The sequence below is a fragment of the Podarcis erhardii genome (assembly GCF_964252035.2).
Source record: "Podarcis erhardii genome assembly, chromosome: 4".
NCBI classification, from domain to species: Eukaryota; Metazoa; Chordata; class Lepidosauria; order Squamata; family Lacertidae; genus Podarcis; species Podarcis erhardii.
In genome coordinates this window covers 6,335,273-6,347,087 of record NC_138508.1, presented here as the reverse complement: position 1 = coordinate 6,347,087, position 11,815 = coordinate 6,335,273, and the positions used below count along the sequence as shown (strand labels likewise).

Below are 11,815 nucleotides of genomic sequence, written 5' to 3'. Positions count from 1 at the left end.
ATGGCGGCACTGGTTGGCCGCAGTGAGAGCAGGCGGCCGCACAGGGTGAACCACTGGCCTGATCCAACAGGCTATTTTACAGGAGGGGAGAGGGCTCTTGTGCTTGGATCCTGCTTGGTCTGATCCAGCCATCTTCTCTTGCGTTCCCACGTTCCACCCAAGGGGCTTTGCTCTGCAGGATGCAAGCTCTGGCCGAACCTTTGCTGAGCTCCATCTCAGGCCCTCCTCCTCCTCCACCTGGCAGTGTGGCATTATTTGCTCTAGAGGCAGGTGAAGCCGCCTGGGCGAGGATGAGGCCAGGACGACGTGGGACCACCCCAGCCCTCAGCTCTGCAGCCCCTTCTGGTAGTGGGAGCCTGCATGGGCCTAATTGAATTACCGTCCCCGGCACGGGGCTGAAGGCTGCTGCTAATTGAATTTCTGCTGTCACAGGCTACTGTTTCTCTCCTCCAGCCTCTGCCTGGGTTTTTATTGTTCCTTGGTTTGACTGCGATGGCACATTTATTTGATCTGTCACAGGCAGCCCTTTCACCCTCGCCAGTTTGCTTAAAGGCACGCCGCCTCAGCCTGCTTTCCTCCCGCCCCCCCCTGCCTCCCAGCTAAACACAATTAAAACAAATCGGGGTGCGTGTGTGTTGTGCTTCAGCCCTTGTCCCTTGTGGATAAGCGATTGGGTCCCCTTCTTGTTTGCAAGCCAGGAACAATCCTGGATTGGAATGAGGAGGACTGGGAATGTGCCCAGGACACAATGGCAGACCTGGGAGGGGCCCCCAAGAGCCATCGAGCCCAACTCCCTGCAGATAATCACGGTTTTTAAAGGCGGGGGGCCTTTCCCAACTCAGGAGCTTTGGGGTAGTAGTGCTGGCGGGCGGATCAGGACGGTGTGGGCTCAAGCTGGCGGGCGCTTCCATGCAAAAGGGGGCTTCATTTTGAGAGGGCATGCGCCCCACTTTAATTATGATGCTAAAGTGACTGGCACTGGGGCTTTTTTCTCTGTGGGGGGAAAGGGTGCTTGACAATGTTGCTCTGAATTTGCAAGGTCCCCGTACAAAGTATGCACTGTGCATGATCAAGATTCCCAAACAATGGAAATTAAATAAGACCTTTTATACCCTCATTTGGGAGAAGGGAGATGGATATTCTCTCTCTCTCTCTCTCTCTCTCTCTCTCTCTCTTACACACACACACACACACACACACACACACACACACACACACACACACACACAGATGTGATTAGCAGGCTGAAGTTCATCTCTGTATACAAGGAAGCCCCATGCACTTTGTGCCAGCACCCAGATGCTGAACACTGAGAGCCAAACATATGCCAGGCAGTGTAGTACAGTGGTACCTTGGTTCTCAAACTTAATCCATTCCAGAAGTCCGTTCCAAACCAAAGCGTTTGAAAACCAAGGCGTGCTTTCCCAAAGAAAGTAATGCAAAACAAATCAATCCATTCCAGACTTTAAAAAACATGAATTTTACTAACGAGACCATTGATCCATAAAATGAAAGCAATAATCAATGTACTGTACTATAAAAAAATTAGACAGTAAAGGTAAAGGGACCCCTGACCATTAGGTCCAGTTGTGGCCGACTCTGGGGTTGCGGCGCTCATCTCGCTTTATTGGCCGAGGGAGCCGGCGTACAGCTTCCGGGTCATGTGGCCAGCATGACTAAGCCGCTTCTGGCGAACCAGAGCAGCGCACGGAAATGCTGTTTACCTTCAGACTGGAGCAGTACCTATTTATCTACTTGCACTTTGATGTGCTTTTGAACTGCTAGATTGGCAGGAGCAGGGACCGAGCAACGGGAGCTCACCCTGTCGCGGGGATTCGAACCGCTGACCTTCTGATCGGGCAGTCCTAGGCTCTGTGGTTTAACTCACAGCGCCACCTGTGTCCCTTAATAAGACAGTAGGTGATAAAAATAAAAATTACTTTTTTTTCTTACCTGCATGGATGTTAGTCATTGTTTGGATGGGGGGGGGGCTTTTATCCATTTCCGCAGTCACACAATCAATCAATCAATCAATCAATCAGTAGCTGAAGTGGGTTCTGCACAGTCACAGAAACAAATTAACCGAAAAAGCCTCAAAAGCGCAAAATAAATAGCAAAAACAAAAGCGCCAAACTTAATCCGTTCCAGAAGTCCATTTGACTTCTGAAATGTTCAAAAGACACAGGACACAGCTTCTGATTGGTTCGGGTGCCCTGGAAACAATAGCTGAGAGATGCATTAGACATTCAGCATCCGAAAAATATTTGAAAACCGGAACACTCACTTCCAGGTTTTCGGCATTTGGGAACTAAGACGTTTGAGAACCAAGGTACCACTGTAGTTAGAGCGTCGGACTAGGGCCTGGGAGACCAGGGTTCAAATCTCCCTCTCACGGGTGTGACCACGGGGGCCATTCGCTGCCTCTCAGCCTTGCCTACCTCACAGGGCTCTTCTGGGGATAAAGTAAGGATCTGGAAGAAAAATACACATGTATGTCTCACTGTGCTCCGTGGAGGAAAAAAGAAGGAATATAAACACAATCAATTGATCAATCAATCTCCATTCATTCATTCATTCATTCATTCATTCATTCATTCATGCATGCATCCTCCTCCCTGGATGGCAGGCGAGTGATCCACAACCCATTCTGGGGCAGCTGTGATATAGGAGGCTAGGCATTTTGGATAGACCCATTTCCCACAATTAAGTTATTTAAATATTTATTATTATTATTATTATTCTCCTTAATACTAAGACAGTCTCTAAGCAGTTTATAAAAACTTATTTAATGAAACTGAGAAACTTCGACAGAATATAATCCATACAAAGCAATACAATGCGATTCAAAAACTACATTCCGAAAGTGTAAAAGCCCAAGACAGCAAACCCCTAGCAGCACCTGTTGAGAAGACATTAAGAACCTGGGCTGTCTCTCCGCTTCACTCTCCCTGCTGCTGACCCACAACTCTGCAACGCTCGCCCAACTCGCAAGAACATCCTGCCCAGATTCTGTCCTCCACCTTGGGGGGGGGGGGCGCAGAGGAGAACAGGTGGTGCACATGATTATCAGGCCTTGGAAAGCTGGATGAAGTTCATCCCTTTTGTCGAGTTAATTAAAATAATTTCAGTTGGATTTTGAGTACATCTGCAATTTAATTGTTCCCATTTTGAATTTTGTTGGGTTATTATCTTCCTTAGTGGGTCAGGCAACCCGCTGTTTTGAATAGGGTGGGGGGTGCTGGGGAGAAGTTTATGGAACCGAGAGGGTAGGGGGTGCCCCCCCAATGTTTGGGAACCGCAGGGTTGGAAAGGAGGCTGCTCTGTCTCCTCTAAGGTGAGAATTGCAAGACAGGAGGGAATGCAAGGCTCAAAGCTTTGAACGCTTGAGCCTCCTCATCACAGCAAACAGCAGGATGAGGCCACAGAGGTCCTTGTTGCTTTGGAGCACCAGAGAGGAATCTTCTGCCTTTTGTCCATTTCCCACCTGCTCCACGAGGTTCAAACCAAGAACATTCTGCCAAAAACATTATTTAGACAAGCCTACCCAGATGTTTTGAAAGTTGATGCACATTTTAATCTGTTTCTATATTGTTATTTAACTTTTCAAAAGTCTTAAAATTATTGTTGCCGATTCTTCTTATTGATAACGTTTATTGCTTCATCTTTTTCATAAACCGCTTAGAGGGTTTTCAAAATCAAGTGTATAAATTTTATAAATGGATGCAGAATCGTGCTCCAATACAGTGGCGTAGCGTGGGGGGTGCAGGGGGGGCCGGCCGCACCGGGCGCAACTTCTGGGGGTTAGGGAAATCCACGGGTTAGGGGGCGCAAATCCACAGGTTAGGGGGCGCAAATCCATGGGTTAGGGGGCGCAAATTACTTGCCTTGCCCCGGGTGCTGATAACCCACGCTACGCCACTGCTCCAATAAGAGATGGGACCCAGGAACTGAAGCACCAAGAATGAGTGCATTTGTGGCTTTCTTACGAAATGTAATTTTATTAATCAAAGCGGTGTTAAGGTGCAGTTCAAAACCCAAAGTGCTTCCAGGTGGGTTTACAAGGCCAAGGTGCAGGGAATGGAAGGACTAGGGTGAGGAGAGGAGAGGCTGAAGGCATGAAGTCTGTTGCTTTTAAACCTTAAGGAGGGAGAGCTGTGATCAGAAGCACGAGGCTCTGGATCTGGCTCCTCGATATTGGCCCTCCAGATGTTTTTGGCCTACAACTCCCATGATCCCTAGCTAGCAGGACCAGTGGTCAGGGATGATGGGAATTGTAGTCTCAAATCATCTGGAGGGCCGAGGTAGAGAGGCATGTTCAAAGTATTCAGCTTGCAGAATCAGCCTTTTCTTGGTGCAGAATTTGGAAGCACCCAGAGCAGGCTTCCAAATTCTGCACCAAAAAAGGCTGATTCTGCAAGCTGAATACTTTGAACATGCCTAGCAAATTTGGCCTCTTTGCTCTAGCCTCTGTTGGCCACAAAAAGGAAGTATCTTTTTTTTTTTTTAAAGATATTTATTAAGATTTTACAAAAAAAAAAAGGAACATAGGTAATAGAAAAATAATACAGACATACAGCAAAAAGAAATACATCTAAAAAGAAAAAAAGAAAAAACAATACAAACATTAGAAAGAAAGAAAAATCCAATTTTCCACTTCATAATTCTATAACCCTCTTTCTTGACTTCCTCACGTCTCCCTTTTTTGTGTTCCCCTTTACACAATCGAGTTCAGCAAATCCTTACCCTCTTTCAAACCTCATTTATAATTATATGTTTCAACCTATTATGTCTCCAATTTTTCTTCTCTTTTCGCATCAATTTTTACCTATTCTTTATAACTTAATCCCTTGAACCACTTTATATACATCTGACATAATATTACTCTGGTCTTTCCCCCTTTCCTTTTTAATCATCTTTGCATACTCCTTTTAACCATGTCACTAATGCCCAATTATCTTTATGTCCAACATCATTTTAACATTCAAACAATTTACAATGCTTCTGTAAATAGTCTTTGAACTTCTTCCAGTCCTCTTCCACTGACTCTTCTCCCAGGTCTCGGATTCTGCCAGTCCACAAAAAGGAAGTATCTGGGTAGTGTTCTGCAGAACCTATCCTTGCAACTGTTCTGCCACTGTGAGAACAAGATGCTGGACTAGATGGGCCATTGGCCTGATCCAGCAAGCTCTGCTTATGTCTTTATGTCTTGTTTGTCCAACGTGGCTCAGGTGAGTGGATGCCCTATGCAGAGAACAGGCATGGTGCCAATGTGGCTTGCAAAGAGCTCAGGATGATCCACACAACAGGGAGCCAAGTTGCCCACTGCTGTGGGAAGGCAACCCACTGCCCCCCACAACCTCCCTGCAATGCCGAGAAGCGTGGAAATGGGTCAGAGGTTGACTTCTCCTCGTTGCTCTGAGTGCAGAGGTATGTTTTGAGAGAACTTTTGCAAGCCAATGTACAGTGGTGCCCCGCAAGACGAACGCCTCGCAAGACGGAAAACCCGCAAGACGAAAGGGTTTTCCGTTTTGGAGGCGCTTCGCAAAACGAATTTCCCTATGGGCTTGCTTCGCAAGACGAAAAAATCTTGCGAGTCCCCGTGGGTTTTTTCCGCTCCCCCCCTTTCCTAAGCCGCTAATCAGCTGTTCCGCTAATAAGCCACTTAACAGCTGATCGCTAAAAGCCGCTAGACCGCTAATAGCGCTAATCCGCTAAGCTGTCAATGGGCTTGCTTCGCAAGACGAAAAAACCGCTAGACAAAGAGAATCGCGGAATGGATTCTTTTCGTCTTGCGAGGCACCACTGTACTCAAAAGGTTCCTTGGAGAACCCGTTCCAGGGACCCAAACGCTGTGGGAGAGCCACCCCAGGAAGTCTGGGTGCAAGACCACCCCACCCCACCCCTGAGAGCCACACTCTCTGCAAAGCAAGGTCCAAAAAGCAAACTCTCATCTCCCCACTTTTCCCCTGCTGCGAATGAAATCGCTGACAAGGCTGACAAATCTGTTATCCTTCCGCTCAGCTTAATGAGGCTGATTCTCAGCCCTGCGAGCTACGGTTGCTCCACGAAATAAATAAGAAATGCAGAACACTTTTGGAGTGCTAAAACTGATAAATCATCATCATCATCATCATAATAAAGGTATTCCTACCCTGGTTCCTGTTCTCAATCCTCCAGCTGTAATTAGATTAGCAGCCAAACCTCGAGGCAAACTCAATCAATGGGGCTGAAGCTCTGCATGCTTATCAGAGTTATATATATGCTCACCGGCGATCAATCGATCAATCTACACCCGTGGCATCTTTGCATCGCCAGCTTCTTGTGCAAAAGCTGGCACGGTCCACAGCTGGGCCCTGGGCCCACCCCCAGGGAGTGTCGTCTGCGGCACAGTATCGCCATTGTACAAATCTATGGGGAGGTCGTACTTGGGATACAGCGCGAAGTTGTGGTTGCCACACCTCTGAAAGGATAGTGCAGAGTTGGAAAAGGTTCAGAGAAGGGCAACAGAAATCATCAGAGGGTGGAGTGAACTCCCCACGAGGAAAGGCTTTTCCTATGAGGGGAAAAGGCACTTAAGGCTAACAGGGAAACGATCGAGGTCTGCAAGATTGTATATGGCGTGGAGAGGCGTTTTTCTCCTTCTCTCTTAATATTAGAGCCCAGAGAGGTCATTAAACGATGCTTGAATGTTGGAACAGGCAATACGGACAAAAACAAGTACCGTATTTTTCGCTCTATAAGACGCACCATACCATAAGATGCACCTAGTTTTTGGAGGAGGAAAACAAGAAAAAAATATTCTGAATCCCAGAAGCCAGAACAGCAAGAGGGATCGCTGCGCAGCGAAAGCAGCGATCCCTCTTGCTGTTCTGGCTCCTGGGATAGTTGCGCAGCCTGCATTCGCTCCATAAGACGCACACACATTTCCCCTTACTTTTTAGGAGGGAAAAAGTGAGTCTTATAGAGCAAAAAATACGCTAGTTCTTCACACAGTGCATAGTTAAGTTATGGCGATTGCTCCCACAAAATGCAGTAAGGCCCATCAACATGGATGGCTTTACAAGAGGATTAGACAAACTCCTGGACCAGAGGGCTCTCAATGGCTACCAGCCAGGATGGCTATGTTCTACCTCCACTGCTGGGGGAGGCAATGCCTCTGAATACCACGTAGGGTGGGGTCCACAGGCAAGGAGAGCGCTGCTGTTGCGCTCAGGTCCTGTTTGCGGGTTTCTTTCAAGGCGGCATCTGTTTGGCTGCTGTAAGAGCTAGAAGCTGGGTCTGATCCAGTAGCCAGGCACGTCTTATGCTCTTGTTTCAGTAAAAAGGAACTAACTATGTCACCAAACGCTCTGCAGTTTGAATCAAAGAACTGTAGCATTGGACCCCCTAAGGGTCATAGCTAAGTCATGGCCACTGGCTCCCTCCTTACTCTCAAACTTTGCTCCTCCCCACTTTAAACCAAGGCAGGGTGCACAATATTTCCTACTGTTTTAGGAAACTAAATAAATTTCACAGCAGCAAACAATCTCACAAGGAGAGAAGGAGGAGGAAGCACATGTTTGGGAAGGGCAAAAAAGACGCCCTCAGTCATGTGGCTTTGGAGAGCTGCGCCCCATTGTGATGTTTGGGGCATGTTTCTTGAGTTTGGTGAGCTCCAACTTCCTCGCCATGGGAGCCACCGGCCCCTAGGCAGGCAGAGAACAGAAGCGTAAGCCAGAGAGCAGAACTGCCCCACCACTGTACAGTGGTGCCTCGCAAGACGAAATTAATCCGTTCCGTGAGGCTCTTCGTCTAGCGGTTTTTTCGTCTTGCGAAGCAAGCCCATTGACAGCTTGGCGGATTAGCGCTATTAGCGGCTTAGCAGCTTTTAGCGGATCAGCTGATAAGCGGCTTAGCGGCTTAGAAAAAGGGGGGGGGAAAGGGGGAAAACCCCCGCAGGAACTCGCAATACATTTTCGTCTTGCGAAGCAAGCCCATAGGGAAATTCGTTTTGCGAAGCGCCTCCAAAACGGAAAACCCTTTCGTCTAGCGGGTTTTCCGTCTTGCGGGGCACCACTGTAACAAGGAATAGTGATGCAGGCAGACCCTTAAGGGAGAAAAGGCAAAAGGCATAATTCAGCAGGATGTTCTTCTGCACAAACAGCAACGCAGCGGAACTTTGTGTTGGTCACACCCCCCCAGCTGGAGAACTGTGTCCGGTTCTGGGCACCACAGTTTAAGAAGGATGTTGCAAGAGGAGGGTGACTGAGATGGCCGAGGGTCTGGAAACCAAACCTTATGAGGAATGGTTGAGGGAGCTGGAGATGTTTAGCCTGCAGGAGAGAAGACTGGGAGGTGATATGACAGCCATCTTTGAATCTCTGAAGGACTGACAACATGGAGGATGGAGCTTGTTTTCTCCCGCACTGGAGGCAGGACTCAAACCACTGGATTCCAGAAAGGAGATTCCAACAAAACATCAGGAAGAACTTTCTACCAGTACGAGTGGCTCGATGGTGGAACATGTTGGAAAACAAGCCTTTCTCGGGAGAAGCTGGCAACTCTCCCAAGCTCCCGGCTTGGTCTCCGGTGACCTCCCTGGCTGCACTCCCCGCAGGACCCAGGCTAGGTCTCAATAGGCAATACCTCCCAGCATGGGAGATGCACACCCCTCCCTCCCGCTTCCCTAGCAGGGAAAGGAGATAGTCAGAAACGTCTATTTCTGAGCGTCGAGTCGTGAACCAGCTCGCCGCCGCCTATGAGCGGAGCAGTGTTCTGCTTTCTACTTATTCAGCTCCAGCACCAAGTCAGTCAGTGTGTCGGAGAGAGAGAGAGACTGAGTGTTAGAGATCGTGTGTAGAGATAAGGTTGCTGCTAAGAGCAGCTGCAGACACTCAGTGCAGCATTCATTTATGCTTAGACCTATTTAGCTCTGTATATAGTTTTGTATTATAGTTGTAGTTATAGAATAAAAGAAGATATTCTACAGAGCTGCTCTCCGAGTTGTTTATACACTGCCAGACTCTGCTATACACTGCTGTGCGACGACTGTATTGTGGAAGTGAACCCGGTGCTCACAACTTTAAGCTGTGAGTCCACAGCACTTTGACCTGGTGGTCTCTGGAAGGGCTACCCAGCTCGCCTAGCCCAGTCGGGGTTGAAGTGCATGAGTCCAGTTGGTGACACTGGCTCAGGGGCGATGCTGACATTTACATCCTTTATTTCTGACTTTGCAGCACTACAGAAAACATGTCCGATCACTTCAAACTTCAGCAAACAAGAGAGAGAGACTTCCTGTACATACGCAAGAGGAAGGTCTCATATTACACTCTTCACAAAGACTTTTCCAGCCTGTGAACTTCCGGGAAGATTCTTTCCCACAGCTAGCCATATCACATGATGTCAACAAGCTGTCTGTCTGCAGCTGCGATGAGCTCATATTGTAACAGAACAGACTCCCTTGGAAAGTGATGGACTCTCCTTTTTTTGTAGTTTTTAAGCAAAGGTTGGATGGCCGTGTGTCAGTGATTCTTTAGATGTGATTCCTGCATTGCAGGGGGTTGGACTAGATGACCCCTAGGAGGCCTTTCCACTCTACAATTCTAGGATTCTACAAACTGTCCACCTGCACTGCTCCCATGCATTTCAGCTGAGCATGTGCAGGAGGTTCCCCCACTGCCGCCACCTAAATGCCCAAGATGAACAAAGAGAGGAGCTCATTTGGTATCCATTTACATTTATTGCAATAACTTAAGAGATCTGGTTGGTGCCCAGGTGGCTGGAAAAGGCCACACCCAGCACTTTCGCAGAGGCATAACCTTGGTGAGCATCTGAAAAAGTCACTTTTTGAGACCTGAATCGGCACCCAACACATTCTGCAGCATCACTTTTGGGGCTGGAGGGAGGCAGGCACAGCAGCTTGCTTGGAACAAGGAAGTTCGTGCTTATTTCCCCTGAGAAACCCTGCCCCACCCAAAGCACAAACCTGTCAGCCTCTCAAACAGCTCTGCAGGGCGGCAGGCTGACCCCGCCCATTGATTTTGCACAGGGTAGCCCTGTCTCAACAAGGCTGTAGCAGTGATTTGAGCTATAAGGATCTCTCTTTCTCTCTCCCAGCTAAGCTCTGATCTCCAGAGAAACCCGGGTTCCCGAAACCACCTTCCTTACTCCTCCGTCTACATCTCATGATTGTTTTATTACTGACCACACAACCTGAAGCTCCACAGGGGGCAGCCCACGGGCCTATAAAGTATAGGACATCTCGTCGGGAGCCAACGGGGCCTGAATGTCCAGCTTCCGGCTTTTGCTGTCCTTCTCAACTATCTCCAGCCGCAGCGTGGGGCCCTTCCTCTGGCCCTCTGTGGGGGACGAGCTGCCCTTGGCTTTCAGGAGCCGCTTGTCCGAGTCGTCCACCGTGATCCGCAAGGTGCAACCACGGGGCAGGAGGTCCTGCTCATAGGCGGCGGCGAGCTGGTTCACGACTCGACGCTCAACCTGGGGATCAGGGACAGAGATGAGCCACGTAGTAGTGAGAAGAGTTCTGGATCAAGAACACAGACCCAGGTTCAAATCCCGCATGCAGCCGTGAAGCTCCCTGAGGGGTCCTGGCGTACTTCCTATCTTCCAGCCTAACCTCCCTCACAGGGTTGTTGTGAGGGGGGAGAACTGTGTTTGCTGCCTTGAGTTCTTTTAAGAAAAGGCAGGACAGAAAATTAAATAGAAAGAAGACAAAGTCCCTACCAGAGAGGAGTGGCAAGCCAAGCTGATGGACTGTGCAGAGATGGCAAAACTGACTGGAAAACTTGGAAATCAAGAGAATAACTTTATAATAGAGTGGGAAAATTTATAAGTTATTTAGGAGACCACTGTAAGCAGATGGAAACGTTAGCAGGATTTTGGATCTCACTTGTAGTGTGACTATTATCATGGATAATATGGTTTGATATAAAAATCGGAGTATGGAAGAATATTCAGGAATAAATGTTTAAAAGGGAATTCCATGGAGGGGGTGGGAGGAAGCCTGGAGATTTGAAGGAATCTCTTTACATGGATATGTTTCTTGTTTTCTATTTGTTTATAACTTTGTATTTGTAAAACCAAATAAAAATGACTTAAAACAATAAAAATACACAGAAATCCAGCCTACGTGGGCTGTCGTAAGCAGAAGCCGCCTTGAGACTGGCAGACTGCACATTCAAGAGATTGCACATCAGTGAATCATGCTGCAGAGTTGGAAGGGGCCACGAAATCTTAATTTCATATATGCTCATGGGGAATGAGACCTTGGGGTCGTAGTGGATACAGTTCAACGAAGAGGTGGAGCATCTTAGTTGAGGGAGAAAGCAAGACTTGCCGCTCACCTCGTGCTTAATGGAGCGGGCTCCGTAGTGCAGGTTGTAGCCGTCCACTAGCACGTCCATCACCTCCCTGTCCCACACTAAGGTGATGTTGTGCCTTGCCTTGGCCTGCAGGGGGAGAAAGAAGCAGCAAGTTACTGGGATCCGATGGCCACGCTTTCGCTCTCTGAAGCAGAGGCTGGTTCGCACTGGGCTAAGCAGAGAGCTTTCTGGGCCGGAGTCTCCTATCTATGGAAACCCCCCTCGCCTGAACACTGTCCTCCACCATGATCTTGGTGAAATGAGGACATCTTTGTAATACCACCGCACAGAAAATCTATATGGTTGGAGAGGATTTGCGGGTGTGGAGTTTTCCTTTTTTTTTTTTTAAAGTACTGCAATTTCCTTCCCCTGGAAAACAGCTTCATCAGATAAGAAGGGAACCGGTTCTATTACAACCTACACTGATCCCGTTAAGTGCTATATTGTGTAAATTAAGG

General features: G+C 48.1%; 1 protein-coding gene and 1 long non-coding RNA gene across 3 annotated transcripts in view; one reads left to right on the top strand and one right to left on the bottom strand.

The window, feature by feature from the left end:
* The first annotated feature begins 6,975 nt into the window (after nt 1-6,975).
* LOC309341317 lies at nt 6,976-9,569 on the top strand. The gene is made up of 3 exons (XR_014156204.1): nt 6,976-7,747; nt 8,066-8,504; nt 9,434-9,569. It is a non-coding gene; the product is annotated as an uncharacterized lncRNA (long non-coding RNA).
* Nucleotides 9,570-9,698: 129 nt separating this feature from the next.
* The window catches only part of CLPB (ClpB family mitochondrial disaggregase), a 70,738-nt gene continuing 68,621 nt past the window's right edge, over nt 9,699-11,815 (bottom strand). For both annotated transcript variants that reach the window (XM_081860323.1, XM_081860324.1), the window contains exons 15-16: nt 11,340-11,444; nt 9,699-10,473 (exon numbers count right to left, since the gene is read on the bottom strand). In XM_081860323.1, coding sequence (XP_081716449.1) covers nt 10,222-10,473; nt 11,340-11,444 — 357 coding nt within the window. In that variant the 3' untranslated portion in view covers nt 9,699-10,221. The remainder of the gene's footprint in view (nt 10,474-11,339; nt 11,445-11,815) is intronic.